The sequence below is a fragment of the Sander vitreus genome, chromosome 7 (assembly GCF_031162955.1).
Source record: "Sander vitreus isolate 19-12246 chromosome 7, sanVit1, whole genome shotgun sequence".
Classification (NCBI taxonomy): Eukaryota; Metazoa; Chordata; class Actinopteri; order Perciformes; family Percidae; genus Sander; species Sander vitreus.
In genome coordinates this window covers 3,936,889-3,954,395 of record NC_135861.1, presented here as the reverse complement: position 1 = coordinate 3,954,395, position 17,507 = coordinate 3,936,889, and the positions used below count along the sequence as shown (strand labels likewise).

Here is a 17,507-nt window from a genome sequence, read left to right as displayed (position 1 = left end):
TTGCAGAAATGCGAAGAATCAGGAAAGAAAGTGAGTTCTTTTTTTCATTTTTTCTTTTTTAGTGGCACTTTGTGCATCAAAAAATTAAAATCTAGAGTAAGGCTACAAGGGTGTGTATGTTTATCTGATAGACGTTTGTCAAAGGAGGCCATCCTATATCCTGTGTGTATGTGTGTGTGTGTGTGTGTGTGTGTGTGTGTGTTTTAGACCCATACATCCAGCCTGAACCACTGCTGCAATAGAGCTCTATATATGTACCATTGTGCTGATGAAAATAATAAATAAGACTGAAGCATCTATGGTACATTACAGAGGTTTTGGGTGAGCCAGTGCTGGCTGCTACAAAGCGCTCGGGAGAGGTAACATTTTTTAACTTTTTAACTGTTCCTGGTTTTCTTTTACCTGACACAAGACCAGATAGCAACAGAACAGTGATTGCTTTTGTTGGGTTACTGTTTGTCTTTACAATCAGCTGCTGGTATGTCTAGGTAAAAGCCTAAGTAATCAAACAGTATTTGTGTGGATTTTGTTTCTTTATTTAAATATTAGCAGTGGATCTTTGAGACTACTCAGACTCAACCGTCACATCACGCAAATAAATAACAAAATAAATATACAGCCATATCAGTCAATTTCTTTCATATTAAATAAATAATAAATACATACTTTCTCCCCCCCCCCTCAGCAGTGGGTTTCTGAATGTAGCAGTTAACAGAGAGAACATAAACAAAGAGGAGAAAAACAAGAATAACCCCAAAAGATAAGTTGTTTTTTTTTGTAAAATTATCAAAAGATTTTGTCAGTTATAAAACATCTGCACTTAAAAAGGTTTTTTAAAAAGTACTCAAAACAAAATATGCCTTGTCAGTTATATATATAGATTCTTAAAATATTGACATACGACATCTGTAAATCGCTTTGACCACGATAATCAATAAGGATGCTTTCTTGTGTGTGTGTCTTACAAAACAAAGTTAATAAATAGATTGCTTCAAATAAATAAACCTCAATAACATAAATGGCAATAAGTTACAATTTAAAAGTTCACAAGTTTAAATAATTCATATATAACAATCATTATTGTACCACAAAACTATTCATTGAAATGAAGTGCAATTCCTATGTTGATAAATACTATTGATATGACTAACTGAATTTGAAATGTGTCCACACTATTACTATTATCATTTCAGTTAAAAAAGGAATAAAAGGATTCATTTGCTTCTTTTTAAATCATGATATCAGCTGTCCCATGAAAAATAAACAACCTACACTGTTCCTGGATCTGTCTCGTGATCTTGCTTGAAGATCCCCCCTCCCCCCCCCCACAAACTGAGTCAACATTACACTGTTGACATCGTTTGCCGCAGTAATACCACAAAGCAAACACAAATTCAGTATAGCGCTTGCGTCATAATGCCGAGGTGTGTGTGTAGCCGTGAATCAGAGAGCTTCTGGAGTCGGTGTACACACACACACACATACACAGGACACACACACACAGGACACACACACACAATGTCCTGTGTGTGCTACAGGACAGCACTGAGAGTCTTCAACTCATCCGTGTCCTCCTCTTCATGTCGCCAAGCTCCTGTAAGCAATCCCGTGTTTGCGTTCCTTCCGTGTTTCAGTTGATACGAAGCGTGAAAAAAACGGATCGGCCGCTCAACAGTGAAACCCCCTCTCCAAAAACAGTTCAGGACACAAAAGAGAGACAACAGGTAAACAATACAGCATATTAAAAAAAAAAAAACCCAGATACTGTTTCTAGTAACATTATTCTTCTTTTCCATCCATTCTGACTGAAGGATCTGGTTTCCTCCTCCTAATCCCGGCAGCAGCATGGTGTGGATTTTGGTCCGCGTCACTTTTCTTCTAACAGAGTGCTCCCTGGGTTGATCTTTTTTAAAGTTGCCGTTTATTTAAATAACCTGAATTCCCTTTTTTTGTTTTTGAATCATACTTCAATATATTGTAGAGTACTTCAAAATCTCTCTCCTTCATCTTCCCCGTCCCTCCATATCCACCTCCGTCACGCTCCAGCCAGCGCTTCAGGACAGTTTTGCATTCTGTGTGTTAGTGTGTGTCGAGCCTCAGACTTTGATGCCTTTTACAGCTTTGTTGATGCTCTCCAGCAGAGCTTTGTTCTCGGGGCTCTGGAAGCAGTCCTTGTTGGTGTACATGTCGGTCAGGGTGCTCACGTAGCTGTCGAAGTTCTGCTCCGTGATTGGTCCCTGCTGTGGTACAAACAACAACCAATCTCAGTTGAGGAAAAAGCAGGGAAACCAACGGCCATGTGCCGGTCAACACACAAGATACAACACACCTCCAAACAGATACATTAAATCACGAGTCAAACTCAAGGCCCGCAGGCCAACTCCAGCCCCTTGCAAATGTTGATCCGGCCTGCATATCAATTTAGGTTCACAATACATTTTAGCCTGCCTAGATGCGCGCCAAACCAAAAATACGGGAAACTGTTTTCAAACTGTAATTACAGTACGTGACACTCAAAGCAGAATCTTACCAGATTTGTTTGTTTGTTTGTTTTTAAAAGAGATTTGAGGAATTTCAAAAAGCCAATCAAAGTTTTGCTTTAGTGCCAAATGATCTCTTTATACATTGCTCTAGAAAAAACATTTTGATATGAAATACATAGGGCTCAGTTATATGCAAATACCTTAAAAAGGTAAGAAGAACACCTGTGTGTGTGTGTGTGTGTGTGTGTGTGTGTGTGTGTGTGTGTGTGCGTGTGTGCGTGCATGTATGCAGACAACAACAACTCACCATGTGTGGCAGGCGTACATTAGCCAGGCTGCGGATCAGAGCGCGGCTGAGCCCAGACAGCTCCATGAACAGAGCCTCGTTCTGCTCCTCGATCATCTTGTTCTCGTGCTCAATGCTCTTCAGGTTCATCTCCATGGAGGAGATCTGCAACACACAGCAACACGACGTCTACAATGGTACCACTTTAGGCACAAGGTTGTCTTTTATCTGCGACTGGAAAATAATATTTGAAGTAATTCTATTGTCAACTACGTCTATGAAAATCCCCAAACCAACAATCAATTGATCAAACTAAGTGGGATTCTTATTCTTATTCATGTTTAGTATGTTCGTTTGTGTATGTCTCAGTGTTGTAACTTAAGTCATCTTTGCTCAAGTCCCAAGTAAGTCATTTGGTTCAAGTCTCGAGTTATTTTTTGGGGGGCAGGTCAAGTCAAGTCATCCAATCAATTTACGTGTTGCCATAGCAAGGAGTTTTACTGACAGCCAGTTATATATTATTTAATGTTTACTCTGTATGTGTGCTGTGTGTCTGATATTTTGTTGCTGCAACACCGTTATTATAATATAAAATACCCATTTTTTTGGGATCAATAAAAATCTATCTATCTATCTATCTATCTATCTATCTATCTTATCCAATCATGATTCACAGTTTGCGCCGCTGCCGCTGCATAGCATTCTTCTTAGTTAGACAACAACCTGACAACATTAAATTATATTATTTTATATTTAACAGCTAACATTCAAACTTATGAATACATGCGAGTCATCCGAGTCATCATGCCTCAAGTCAAGTCTCGAGTCATTAACGTACAAGTCGAGTCTCAAGTCATTTATTTTTTGTCAAGCCAAGTCATCAAAATGGTGACTCGAGTCTACTCTAGTCCAAGTCACCAAGTCTCAAGTCCACATCTCTGGTATGTATGCACCAATCACCAAGGCTAATTCCACGTAGGGTAACTACTATGGCAATAAATTCCTTTCTGATTCTGATTCTAAGTGTTGTGTGTGGTTTAAAGCCAGGTGTGTCTTCACCATCTGTGTCACAGAGCTCAGTTGTTGTTAAAAACACATCAATGAGCCACACTGTTGCTCTGGCTGACATGTTCCTTCATTACCTTGAGCACACACACTGTAGTTTATTTGGACTGAATCCCACATGCACCGTCCTGCTGCTGGAAAAACTAACTACTCCTTGGCGCCCCCCCCTACTTATGTCTAAGAAAAGCTGAGCCCCCCCTCCGAAACCGAAGTTGAGGTAACTCTCGAGATAGAGCCTTACTTTCTTTTTTGATACAGAGGAGTTGTCAGCACTTTTACGTTTCTCCGCCATGTTTCATTCATAAAATAGTGATGCCATGGCGGCAGGAAAAATGAGGATGATAGCAGCTAGCAGCTGACCTGATGACAGGAAGGGTCCCAGGTTAAGAGGTCCCGGAGGTTTGGCCTACTAAGTAGCCTGCCTACAATTTTAAGCGAGAACAAAAATACATAGTTTTTATACCGACTTTTGTATACATTATATATTCTAGTGTATTATCATAATTTGTTTAACATGTGCAAATATTTTTTTTTTTACCTCAACCTCAAACCAGATAAAGACTTGCGCACCCCCTGTGATCTTTGCCGCCCCCCTGAGGGGTCCCCGGACCCCAGATTGGGAACCACTGAACTAGAGCACGAAATGTGGATAAATCCGCCACAGAAAATAGCCCTTGGCAAAGGCACAATGATTTACTTCTGTTTGAGTAATGTTTGCTAAAATATACAGTGGACAGCTGTTTAGGGATATCATTTTGCCTTTTTTCTTCAAAATTTAGTATATTTGTGAGCCGTTTTTTTTTATAGATTTACATCGTTAGGGCGGGCTGAGATCCACAGAAAAGCTGCGGTATAAATATATGAAAATATATTGAGGATGCAGTCACTGTTGGCAATAACAAAATATAGAATATCACCTCCCTTATGTTTTAAAGGTCCCATGGCATGGAACGTTTTTTTAACATTAATATGAGTTCCCCCAGCCTGCCTATGGTCCCCCAGTGGCTAGAAATGGTGATAGGTGTAAACCGAGCCCTGGGTATCCTGCTCTGCCTTTGAGAAAATGAAAGCTCAGATGGGCCGATCTGGAATCTTCCCTTTATGATGTCATAAGGGGAAAGGTTACCTCCCCTTTCTCTGCTTTGCCCACCCAGAGAATTTGGCTCGCCCATGAGAAAGAGAGAGACATCATGGCTTTCAAAGGAGCGAAGCATGGCAGTTGGTCAAGGACACATCCCCACCCTCCACCTTGCCCCCCCCCCTCTCCTCCTCAATAGCATTTAAAGCTACAGACACAGAAATGGCACATCCTAAGGAAAGCTCCTGTGGGACTGGCTCTAGTGGCTGTAATTCTGCACCAAGGCTGAATTTCGAGAAAGAGACTTCAGATACAGTATTAGGGAACCACTAAGGCCTATATAAAAGAGACTTCAGATACAGTATTAGGGGACCACTAAGGTCTATATAAAAGAGACTTCAGATACAGTATTAGGGGACCACTAAGGCCTATATAAAAGAGACTTCAGATACAGTATTAGGGGACCACTAAGGCCTATATAAAAGAGACTTCAGATACAGTATTAGGGGACCACTAAGGCCTATATAAAAGAGACTTCAGATACAGTATTAGGGGACCACTAAGGCCTATATAAAAGAGACTTCAGATACAGTATTAGGGGGACCACTAAGGTCTATATAAAAGAGACTTCAGATACAGTATTAGGGGGACCACTAAGGCCTATATAAAAGAGACTTCAGATACAGTATTAGGGGACCACTAAGGTCTATATAAAAGAGACTTCAGATACAGTATTAGGGGACCACTAAGGTCTATATACAAGCATCCAAAAAGCAGCATGTCATAGGACCTTTATTCTGTCATAGGACCTTTTATCTAACTTTTGCTAAACAGCGACCACTCTTGCCACAAGTGGTTATTATAACAGGATAATGGTAAATTGTAGCAGTAACAGTAGCATAAAGAGAGACAAATTATCAGTTAAATGACTGTATAACGTCAGTTAAAAAACAGTATTTACCTTATGCTTACCAACATTAGCCACTGTAAAGTACTGTTCATACCAGCAAAAAACTTGAGTTTGTGAACTCAATCAAGGTTGGGTTCTATTGCTTATGTATTGAACTTGCCATTGGTAATAGAAAGGTTGTTATTTCTTCCTTTAAAGGCTTCATAACTGGTCTGAATGACTTTAACATCAGTGATCTTTAAGGAACAAAAAAAAGTTTTCAGCTTTGTCTTTGTAATATGTCAACAATATACCATCAAATGTTCCTCAACAGGCTCAAATGACTGAATCAAGTACTTTAAGTCTCACATATGACTCAGTATTTCTGTCCTGTCACATGTTCAGTAGTCTCGCATTGCCAGACCTATTGCAAATCCCACCAATCGGTCCCAAAACATCCCAGTTAGAGAGTAAATGCCCTAAACATATTCTTTGTAAATCTTTACAATCATTCCCTGAAGAAACCAAGCAGGCCTGCCTTGTTGCACGATCCAAATTGTCCTTAAAACTTGCCATTTTCAGTGTGTAACGTTGCTAAGAAGTTCCGGTTAATGTCGCGTGACCCCGACCAAAGTTTAAAGTAAACACAAAGAAAGCTGAAAGTTAAAGGACATCCGAAGGGAACTTACGGCGGCACCAGAACTACACTGTAAATGAGCTGTCGTCGATATAGACTACATGTTCAGTGATTTATAGCCTAAAATAAAACAAAAGTAGAAACACACACCTGAGTCTGCAGGTTGACCATGTCAGCCTCCATTTCATTGTTGGATTCATTGAGGTCGTTAATTTCTTTGTTGAGCTGCTTGATGTCCTCATCGTTGTCCAAAACTAAAGGAAGAGACGGAGATACATTAGAATAGAAAAGAATAGCGTCTGGTCTGGTTATGTTTCGGTTGCCCTATGCATTTTTCATTTGATATCTTTTCTATTTTGGGATAAAGAGTATATCAGTTTAGGCTAAATCATGTTGTATAATGCAGTGGTGGAATGTAACTAAGTTCATTTACTCAAGTACTGTACTTAAGTATGAATTTGAAGTACTTGTACTTTACTTGAGTCTTTTCTTTTCATGCCACTTTCTGCTTATACTCCGCTACATTTCAGAGAGAAATATTCTACGATTTTAATCCACTACATTAATCTGATTGCTTTAGTTACTTTACAAATTTAGATTTTTCACACAAAACACATGTAGTTTATAAAATCTGATGTTTTATTATAAACTAAACTACCCAAAAATATATAGGCCTACAAGTCCAGCTGAAATGAATGGCCGATTAAACATTTAGTTAGTTTCCAGTTTCTAAAATGTTTTTCATCATTGAGTACTTTTACTTTTAATACTTAAGGTACATTTTCCTGATGATACTTACATGCTTTTACTTAAAGCGCCCATATTATGCTCATTTTCAGGTTCATAATTGTATTTAAGGTTGTACCAGAATAGGTTTACATGGTTTCATTTTCAAAAAACACCATATTTTGTTGTACTGCACAGCTCTCTCTCACTGCTGCAGATCCTCTTTTCACCTGGTCTCTGTTTTAGCTACAGAGTGAGACCTCTTTTCTTCTTCTTCTTCTTCTGTACTATCTTTGATTGCACTCGCACATGCGCAGTAGCTCAGATGTAGATCATGTCAGCTAGCTAGCTCCATAGACAGTAAAAGAAAGGCTGTTTCTCCAACTTCAGTCAGTTACAAGGCAGGATTAGCTGGGAGACTTCTAAATGAGGGCGCACATGTAAGTAGTTCTTTTGTAGATTATGGTGAACTTGTGTGTGTTGTAGCATTGCTTTGCTATTGAGAAAGAGGTAGCATGCTAGCGTTAGCGTTAGCATGCTAACGCTACAAGCTAACAGTTGCGGTTAGCCAGCACGTTTCGGCTTGTGACGTCACAAGCCGTGCCGATTTTGAACAGCTCACCCAGAGACTGAAGGCAGGACACATTCAGAAACCGTATCTCACTCAGAACAGCATTGATGGATTTTTTACAAAGTTGGTATGCGTGTGGAAGCAACAGAGACACAAAAGAACACCCCAAATCCCAGAAAATGTGTTTTTTTCATAATATGGGCACTTTAAGTAACATTTTCAATGCAGGACTTTTAGTTGTAACAGAGTATTTTTACAGTGTGGTATTAGTACTTTTGCTTAAGTAAAGGATCTGAATACTTCTCCCACCACTGGTATTAAGTTTCCGGTTACACTTTACTTGAAGGTATCTACATAAGAGTGACATGACACGGTCATGAACGTGGCATAAACATTATAAACAAGTCATAAACGTTTATGACATAACGCTTCTGTCAGTAAGTGTCATTTGGTTTTTGTCATAATAAGTTAGGGTTAGGGTTAGGGTTCATGTATCATGACAGTGTCATGTGTTCATGACAGTGTCATGTCACTCTTATGTAGATACCTTAAAGTAAAGTGTTACCAAGTTTCCTAACCCTCCATGTGTGCCTGGACTTGGTTCCATAACCGACTCAACATTCTCACACACATGTATAGACACAGGCCCGCACACAAATGTATTTATAGATTTTTTTCTTCACTACATCTTACCATCACTGGCCCTGAACTTGTTGCTCAGGTAGTCCTCTGAGGGGTACTTGGCCTTCTTCTTTGGAAACAAGGCTCTGGGACATCCTGAGAGGCTGGAGACACACAAGGAGGGGGAGTCACTGCACTATTCTTTTTTTTGTAATTAACATTTTTTTTAACCAACATACAAAACATACAATTGGCAAAATAAACATATCAACACCCCCCTACCCACACACACACACACACACACACACACACACAAAAACAAAAATCAAGAAAAGATGACACAGTAACTACAATATTTAAGACCATACAGCAGGGGTCTTCAACATTGTTTAGGCCAAGGACCCCTTAGCTGAAATAGAGACAGACCAGGGAATATAATTATTGACATTCATATATTTATACATGTTTTAATGTTAAACATACATGTAGCACAGTGAATCCTTAAGCTTCACTGTATCTGTGCATGGCTACCTTAGTGGCTACCTCACCTACAGGCCAGTAAGCCGGTCATGTAAATTAAAAAATAAACAAATCACAAATAGGCCGATTTATCTTTGCTAATAACATGTTGGACTCATGTTTATGTATATTTTCAGACATATTAACTTTTGAACTTTTTTTTAAATGATTAAACATTAACTTGGGGCCCCCCTGTAGTAACTCTAAGGGAAAAAAAATGTTAATCACAAAAAGAAAAAAGAAAAAACTCTGTGCATCTTACCTGCGGTGCGTGAGGAAGCTTCCGTTAGCATGCCCGGAGCCATCACAACCTGGGGTGGGACAGGTAGGCCCCTCTGTCTTGAAGGCCTTCCAGTTGAAGGGTGTGCCGTTCAGGTGACCCTCCTTCTGTCTGCGTGCCGCCAGCGGACACCCGTAGGCGCTACGGTGTGTGGCGTACTTCCCACTGATGTGACCCAAACTGTCGCAGCCTGGCACTGGGCATCTGCAGGGAGCAGAGGAAAGGAGGAAAACAAGAAGAAGAAAAAACAAGGAGAGTTGTGCAGCAGGAGGAGAAGAACAAGAAGAAGAAGAAGAAGAAGAAGAAGAAGAAGAAGAAGAAGGCAGAGAAAGAAATAAAGAGAGTGAGAAGGCGGTTAGACAAGGAGAATCTAAACATACAAACTGTAGTATAGAGAATGTTGAGAATATTATAATAGATATTTATGTTATATACTTTCTCTACTGGGCTCAATTTTATTTCATACATCTGTTTTTTATGCAATGGATAATATTATTGATGCATGAGCTATTAATGTTCAGCACATGCTGCTATCAACATGCCGTTAAATTAACTGTTTTGTGTGCAAATGCAATATGAAGCCTTATGTATTTCTTATGTATTGACAAGCTATTGACTATCTACGATACTCTACCATGAACTACATTCAGAATCAGTATCTGCAGTAAGTGTATTTTCCCATCAGTGAGGGCCTGATTGTTTGATTTAATTTTGGGGGCAGGTCACTACCTCTGCATATGATTCACAGTGACTTTCCTCTCTCTCTCTCTCTCTCTCTCTCTCTCTCTACCTCTCTCTCTCTCTCTCTCTCTCTCTCTCTCTCTCTCTCTCTCTCTCTCTCTCTCTCTCTCTCCCTCTCCCTCTCTCTACTCTCTCTCTCTCTCTCTCTCGCTCTCTCTCTCTCTCTCTCTCTCTCTCTCTCTCTCTCTGTCTCTCGCTCTCTCTCTCTCTCTCTCTCTCTCTGTCTTTCTTTTTTTATTGCATTTTACTTTTACCGTCAGTCTCGCTAAAAGAAGACATTATGGCTTTCTGAGCGGTACGAACTTTAAAAGCTCGGAGTCCTCCTGGTTGTCCTTGGTAGGAGTTTTAATTCCACTTTTCTTGGCACGCGGGCACCCAGAGAGACTGAAAACAGAAAGTATGGAGTTGATAACATAGGGTTGAAAAAAAGGTCTGGTGAAGTGATTGCTTAGTAAAGGGAGAGCACATTATCAGGAAGAATAATTTTACAGAGGTTGTTCAACCAAATTACAAACCAAATCAACTCAAAGCGCCTAATATGGCCGAAAATAGGACCATTGAAAGGTGTGGAAATGTGTGAGTATGTGATCCCTGTCTAATTCTACCGTGAACTGTCACTAGGCCTCTCTGACTGACTGTGTGTGTGTGTGTGTGTGTGTGTGTGTGTGTGTGTGTGTGTGTGTGGGTCTGTGGGTCTGTGTGTGTCCATGTGTGCGTATGCGTTTTTGTGTGTGCATTTGTGTTTTTTGTTTGTTACCTTCTGTGGGAGGAGTAGTTTCCCGTGATGTGACCCGAGCCGTCACATCCTAGAGTGGGACATCTGGGAAAGGGCAGAGCAATGTTTCACATTTAATACAAGGTCAGCAGAGAAGAAAAAAAAAAAAAAACCAACAGCGTCGATGTTTCAGAGTGAAGCGTCTTCAAGACAACGGCATTATGCAGATGAGAGAAATGGTTCTCGCTTATTCATTTTGCTCGATTTCTTATTCACTCTTGTGAGCGATGTCTGTTTTAAAGTCATTCTTTTGAGGCTTCTTTGCCATTTAAATACTTCTTTTATCTTGGCTGTGAAAAAGCCTACTTTCTAGCAAAGAGCTATGCACACTACAAAACGACAATTTCATTTCACATTTACATGAAGTGATTGAAGTGAAAGCGAGCATAGTCCAAGCCAGAAAAAAAACGCCATGCCAGATGCAGCAGAGGCAGCGGAGGCAGCAGCCAGCAACAAAAGATAAGTTAACGTCAGCAGAATGAAGCATTGTGGCGTTTGTACGGTGTCAGTAGCAGTGCATTGAAGTGGCAGTGAAAAGGCAGTGAAGGTGTAGAGCAGACATACTTGAGTTCAGGGGTGTGGGCCGCCATGAGGGACCGAAGGCTCTTATCAGCGAGAGGACACCCAGACAGACTGAGAGAAAAAAGGAGAAAGAGCGAAGGACAGGCAGAAGAAGAGAAGGACGGAAAGAGAGCGGGGAAAGCGAGTGTGAGGGGATTGAAAAGGGAGAGAGGAGAAGGACGTGAGCGAAGGGGAAATCAAGAATGCAAGGCATACCAAGGTCATTTAGGAAGAAGAGGACAGACGGCAAGAAGTAAATTACTGATGCATATCAAAGTCAATGACCGTCTTTGCTTTCCCAGGCTCACGCTACATTATTGCCTCTGGCATGTCAGGATCAAATAAAATATTTGAATTAGTCGTGGTGCAACCCGCTTTGGACTGGGGGTGCAGAGTGGGCGGCAGATGAGTCTCAACAGAGCTAACATTTCATATAAGCAGTGGTGGAAGAAGTATTCAGATCCTTTACTTAAGCGAAAGTACTAATACCACACTGTAAAAATACTCTGTTGCAAGTGAAGGTCCTGCATTGAAAATGTTACTTGAGTAAAAGTATGTAAGTATCATCAGGAAAATGTACTTAAAGTATTGAAAGTAAAAGTACAAAAATCCTCACATTTTAGAAAGTGGAAACAATCCAAACAGTTGTGTGTTTAATCGTCTTATCATTTCAGCTGCACTTGTAGGCCGTTATATTGTTGGGTAGTTTAATTTATAATAAAACATTGTAGTTTATAGCTACATGTGTTTTGTGTGCAAAAATCTTAATTTGTAAAGTAACAAAGCTCCAAAGCTGTCAGACTAATGTAGCAGAGTAGAAGTAGAAAGTGGCATGAAAAGAAAAGACGTAAGAAGTAAAGTGCAAGTACCTCAAATTCGTACTTAAGTACAGTACTTGAGTAAATGTACTTAGTTACATTCCAACACTGCATATAAGACTTTATATACTGTATATATACTGTATATATATATCGCCCAAAATAAGTCTGCAATGGTGCATACCTGCGATGGGAAGCATAGTTTCCGGTGATGTGACCACTGCCATCACAACCAGGTGTAGGGCAGCTAGAGAGGACGAGAAACAGAGAGAAACAGAGATGTTAGAAACACCTGAAACCATTAAATGGGTTACAGATGTCCCATTTAGGATCAATTGTAATACGGTTGCTGATCCCTTTACTTTTAATCTAGTGCCATCATCAGGTCAAAATGTTCATTTGTGCAACGCTTTGGTTGATGACCAAAAACCTTCAAAACTACCCATTCCCATCAGCCTCAGGCTACATATACACTACTACGTCTTGGTTAAAAAAAACAAATATCTTGCTGTGTTTACGCCTCTCGTCCACTCTACTGCGGCGTTTCCGAGCCCCTAACACGGAGACATTTGGACAAAATGCTGCCCCAGTTTTGGTTTGAAAACTCCGGGGTTGCGTTGTAGTCTGGACGGGTAGAAACGGAGACCTTTGGAAACGATGATGCACGTCAGTCAGTCCTATCGGTTAAGTAGGCTTACGTACCTTTCAGTAACCCTTCAACCTCGTCATCGGTCCACGCAAAAACATTGCTGGTCTTACTTTTTCGCCATTGTTGTTCTTTCTCCAAAGTATTTTCCGTATTTATAACTTATACATCCATGACTTTCAACTGCAGAGTAACGTCAGACAATCTGCTTCCTGTTTACACTGGCATGCAAATGCCCAGTGTATTGGGAATATTCATGTGATTTGCGTTGTCAGACGTGTTAATATGGACGGGGGGATTAGTTCTGCTACTGGAGCTAAAACTCTTGTGTGGACGGAGATCGTTTCTGGCTCAAAACAAAAAAAATGAAACCGGATTAGTGTGGATGTAGCCTCATCCTCAGTACATTGTGTTTAGCGCTGATTCGAACATGTATGTATGCTAAACACACTAAACTAAGTTGGTGAACATGTTTGAGATTATACCTGCAAACATCAGCATGTTAGCGTTTAGCTCAAAGCGTAACAGCCTCACAGAGTCTCTTTGTGACTTACGAGAGCAGCTCTTTCTTGCTATCCTTGGGCTGGAACTTGACTTTGAAGCTTGGAGTTGTAACCTCTCCCGGGTACTTCCTGTCTTCCAGACAGTCCTGCATCATGTCACAGTCCTCTGCGTCTGACGAGACAAACGACTGGCCTGTGTGCTCCATCTGAAAGGACAATAAAAACAGATGAGCACAAACGCCTTGGTAATTCCTCTGTGTTTCTTTTTTATTCTTTAAATTGTGTTGTTGTGTGGATTGTATTGACGTTTTTTTATTTTTTTATACCATTTTTGAGTGACGGCTTTCTTGTAATAGTTTACACATGGTTTGTATACATGCAATGAAACTTCGCAAACCACCATGTGCACACAAGTCTCTACTCTGATCCCTTTTCTGGGCTTTTTTTTCCGCGACAAATGATGTTTCCAAATGCAGTGTCCTCATAAAAAATTCACACTCAAAGCCCTTAATATTTCTTTTGAAAAAGTTCAAAGGAGTAAAAGAATTAGCATATGCCAAAGTCAGGATGGTGCAATGCACCTGACACACCACCTCTGTTACACAGTGCAATGTTTTAACTGTACGGTAACTCTCGCATTTCAGTGAAATAAATGAATAATAGAAAGCGGAAAAAGGGGACAGGAAAAGAGACAAAGTAATGTAAACAAGTAAGAGTTTCTCATTCAAAAAGCTTAGGGGGGAATTTTGTCTGTTGTTATTTATGTTGCAATGCTTCCTCTGTGACTATTATCACAGGAAACACTGAGTGTTTGGAGGTGTGTACTTTTTTTGCTCCGTCTAATTGTACTGACCTCGTCCATTTCCTCCTCCCTTTGGCGGTTGGGTTTGGTGTAATCCAGAGGTCCCTCCCACTCCTCCTGCTTGTAGGCGTTTAGGTTTGGTGATGTCATCCCGCTGCTTCCACCATGATGGAGTGAGGAAGAGGAGGAGGAAGGGTCCGGGGACCGAACCCCGGGGCTGGTGCCGGACAGACTGCCCTCACGTTTAATGGGCTTCTTCATACTCAGGTCCAGGGTGCCGTTCTCGTCCACCTCAATGTTTATTTCCTGGAGAACACAGGAGACACTCGGAACTGAGGCCGCATCGCAACATCAGCAGCAGCTTTTCATACAACCAATGATCAAATCACTCCATAGTTAAGCAGCGTGATTTATGGTTCTGCAGAGACTCCACACAGAGCTTTGGCCGTAGCCTACGTAAGTGCCAAAGTTTACACTTATGCGTTGGTGTGCGCGTTGATCTCTTTAAGAGAATAGCAGGGCCGGCATGTGTGTGTGAGTGTGTGTGTGGGGGGGTGGTAGAGCGAGTGAGAGAGTGACGGTGATTAGCTTGGGAGCGAGTAATCCCCCCTCTAGAGGCATAGTGGGAGAAACAAAGTGTCTCCTCTGTTCTTTCTGACCACGGTGGGAAATCTGGAGCAGGAAAAGTTAACCCTCTCCTTGATTTCATGTTGTTTATGGAGAAGAAGGACCAGGAAATGAGTCGGGGAGAAATGCAACGCTACCAAACCACGGCCGGGCCACGTGCGCCGCCGCAACGTGTAGTTACATTTTTCGAGAGGTGCTACGGCGTAGGGTCCACGTCTCCACGTACCTACGTACGTAGCCACGGCGTAGATTTAACACAGAAGCATAAATCATGCTTTATAGAGTCCCAAATAAATAAGACACTCAAGGGATTGTTACAAAAAGTGATAAAAGGCCTTTAGTTAACAGGGCAAGACATTCAAAATACACCAACGCGTATCGGCTCGGGTGTGGTGACACAAAGAGTGTCTTGCCTTGTTAATTAAAGGCCTTTTATCACTTTTTGTAACCAACCTTGAGTGCCTGGACATATGACTTTTTTTTGGTCATAATTCTTACTCCTTTCCGTGTACTTATTTATAAAAGAATGGTTATTTTCTTTTATAAATGAATAAGACAATATGAAATAAATAATCATATGAACACATAAAGTGAAATATATAAATGAACCAATACTTTATTTTAAATCATTTCATAAAAAGCCCTCATTATTATGTTTTTTATTTTTTTATTTTAGGAATATATTTGTATTATGGAGAGGAAATCAGTTTTTGGTTCATTATGGCAACAGCTAGCTAGCTAGGTAGCTCGCTCCTATTGGCTAGGGGACCCAAAGATAAAGACTCGTTCTTCTCTTCCCAGAGTTGTGTGTCTTTCTGTAAAGAACAGCTTTAGAAACACAACACTGCTAACATAAATGCTGGGAAGCCTCGTTAGGCTAAACAACAGCAGTCATTGGGTCTGTACATTGTATTTACTTTTCTTTTCTTTAACACTGAAGAGAGAAAATGAATAGAGAAAAATGTGCTAACTAATACGTAAGTATTCTCAAATATAAATGAGTAATGCAGTCTCCTCTGGTGCACTTCAGTGTATATGAGAGGCAGTCCTGCATAATGATGACTGTGATTATTGAATTACCCTCTTGAGCGGATTCAGTCTCAGCGCTACACATTCATTAACATACCTACATTTTTCTGAATCATAACTTCATATAATCCACAGTTGCATTCAGGGAGGGATTTAGATTCAGTATAAACTAAACTTCCATGTGGTGAAATGATTGACTTGTTCCTGTTTTTGCCCATCCACCTTCATTTGCTTGTAACATTGCCCTCAAGCTTGTACCAAACAAGCATTTATACAGCCATACGGCAGTGGGATTAGGGCTGAGCGATTAATCGTTTTCAAATCAAAATCGCTATTTGAAAGAATGCAGTTAGCTAATCGTGAAGACCGCGATTAATCGAATGTGCAATGTTTAGTTGGATGTTTGGTGTAACATTTTCTTTTTTTAAGATTATTTTTTTGGGGCTTTTCCGCCTTTAAACAGCTAGGTGAGAAAGGGGGGGAAGACATGCAGGAAATCGTCACAGGTCGGATTTGAACCCTGGACCTCTGCGTTGAGGCATGAACCTCCAAGTGTATGTGCGCCTGCTCTACCCACTGAGCCAACCCGGCCACGGTTTAAGATTTTCTATTCCTCTTTTTATTATTATATTTACAGTTTTTTCATAAGATAAATGCTGGAATAATGTTACATATCCCAGATTGTTTACAGAAAGGTCCTATTTTCATTTAAAATGACTTCATTTAACATGATTGTGAAGGTGCAGTGTGTAGATGCTGCTATTAAACTGAGACATATCAGACATTTCAGTTTACAGGAAAGTACTGATATTTTTCTATTGGAATTGCTTTTTTTTATTATTATAACTTTAGCTTTTGTGATAAATGTTCTGTGTTTGACTGTTCAATGTTCCATGCTTGTTAAAAGAAAAACACTTATTGCTGGCAATTCCTATCTATGTTCTCATCCTTGCATAAGAATATAGAGCAGTTTTGATGGTGTCTCAAGTTATATTGCTCCATGACATGTTTTATCTGTTACACAATGAACAACAGTGAATACTGAACTTTAGCTAAACTTAAAAAGTTTAAATAAAACGCAAATCGAATCGTAATCGCAATATCTGGCGTGGAATAAAATCGCAATTACATTGTTTCCCCAAATCGTTCCGCCATAATTATGATGTACTTTTTCAGCGCGCTACATGTTTGAGTGCTTGATCGCTTAAGCGTGTTAGTAATGATATCTAATGTAGTCGGGTAATACTTTGCCAACAGCACCAACCCCAGTTCATCTCTCCGTGCTCTATTATAGTGCTGGCAGGTGAACAGAAACAGAGGGGTGAGATGAGCCATGTTTTCACTATTCATCTAAAATGGCGCTCGTATGGGCTGGTCAAGGGCCAGAAAAATCAAAGGGGTTAGGAGAAGAAAGAAAAACGGGAACAGTTCCCAGAAATATCCCTGGTTGATGAGCTCAGTGTTCCAATGTTTCAATATTGGATTTCAACTGGCTCCGACTCTGATTCCAGATCAGTCCCAGGTTGATCTGCACCGTAACACTGTGCAGGCTAAGGCCTGCTCTTGGATTGGCGCCTCGCATGAACAACACCTCACTCTGCTGTGCTGCCAGAGACGTTAATCTTCACTTTTTATCATTCTAAAACCATGTCAGGAAATCGAAAAAATGATGAAGCAGTCACTTTCTCTCCTCTGTGAGGCAAAAAGGCTTTTAAAAATCACAATATGGGGGAAGTGGTGCTCCAATTACACCTCCTGTGCACAGGGTGGGGGGACGAGGGAGTGAGTAAGAGATAGGGCGAATAGACAGACAGAGAAACACAGAGACTTGCATAGGGAGAAGAAAGGGA

The 17,507-nt window shown here is 40.5% G+C and overlaps 1 protein-coding gene across 6 annotated transcripts in view; it reads right to left on the bottom strand.

The window, feature by feature from the left end:
- Window positions 1-1,904: 1,904 nt before the first annotated feature.
- Window positions 1,905-17,507, bottom strand: part of myt1b (myelin transcription factor 1b) — a 126,106-nt gene continuing 110,503 nt past the window's right edge. For 4 of the 6 annotated variants that reach the window (XM_078254245.1, XM_078254244.1, XM_078254248.1 and 1 more), the window contains 10 exons: window positions 14,053-14,307; window positions 13,251-13,405; window positions 12,235-12,297; window positions 10,654-10,716; window positions 10,200-10,280; window positions 9,138-9,359; window positions 8,429-8,520; window positions 6,589-6,692; window positions 2,791-2,934; window positions 1,905-2,240 (listed from right to left, as the gene is read on the bottom strand). In XM_078254245.1, coding sequence (XP_078110371.1) covers window positions 2,097-2,240; window positions 2,791-2,934; window positions 6,589-6,692; window positions 8,429-8,520; window positions 9,138-9,359; window positions 10,200-10,280; window positions 10,654-10,716; window positions 12,235-12,297; window positions 13,251-13,405; window positions 14,053-14,307 — 1,323 coding nt within the window. In that variant the 3' untranslated portion in view covers window positions 1,905-2,096. The remainder of the gene's footprint in view (window positions 2,241-2,790; window positions 2,935-6,588; window positions 6,693-8,428; window positions 8,521-9,137; window positions 9,360-10,199; window positions 10,281-10,653; window positions 10,717-12,234; window positions 12,298-13,250; window positions 13,406-14,052; window positions 14,308-17,507) is intronic. The other 2 variants (XM_078254246.1, XM_078254247.1) reach the window with 2 other exon arrangements.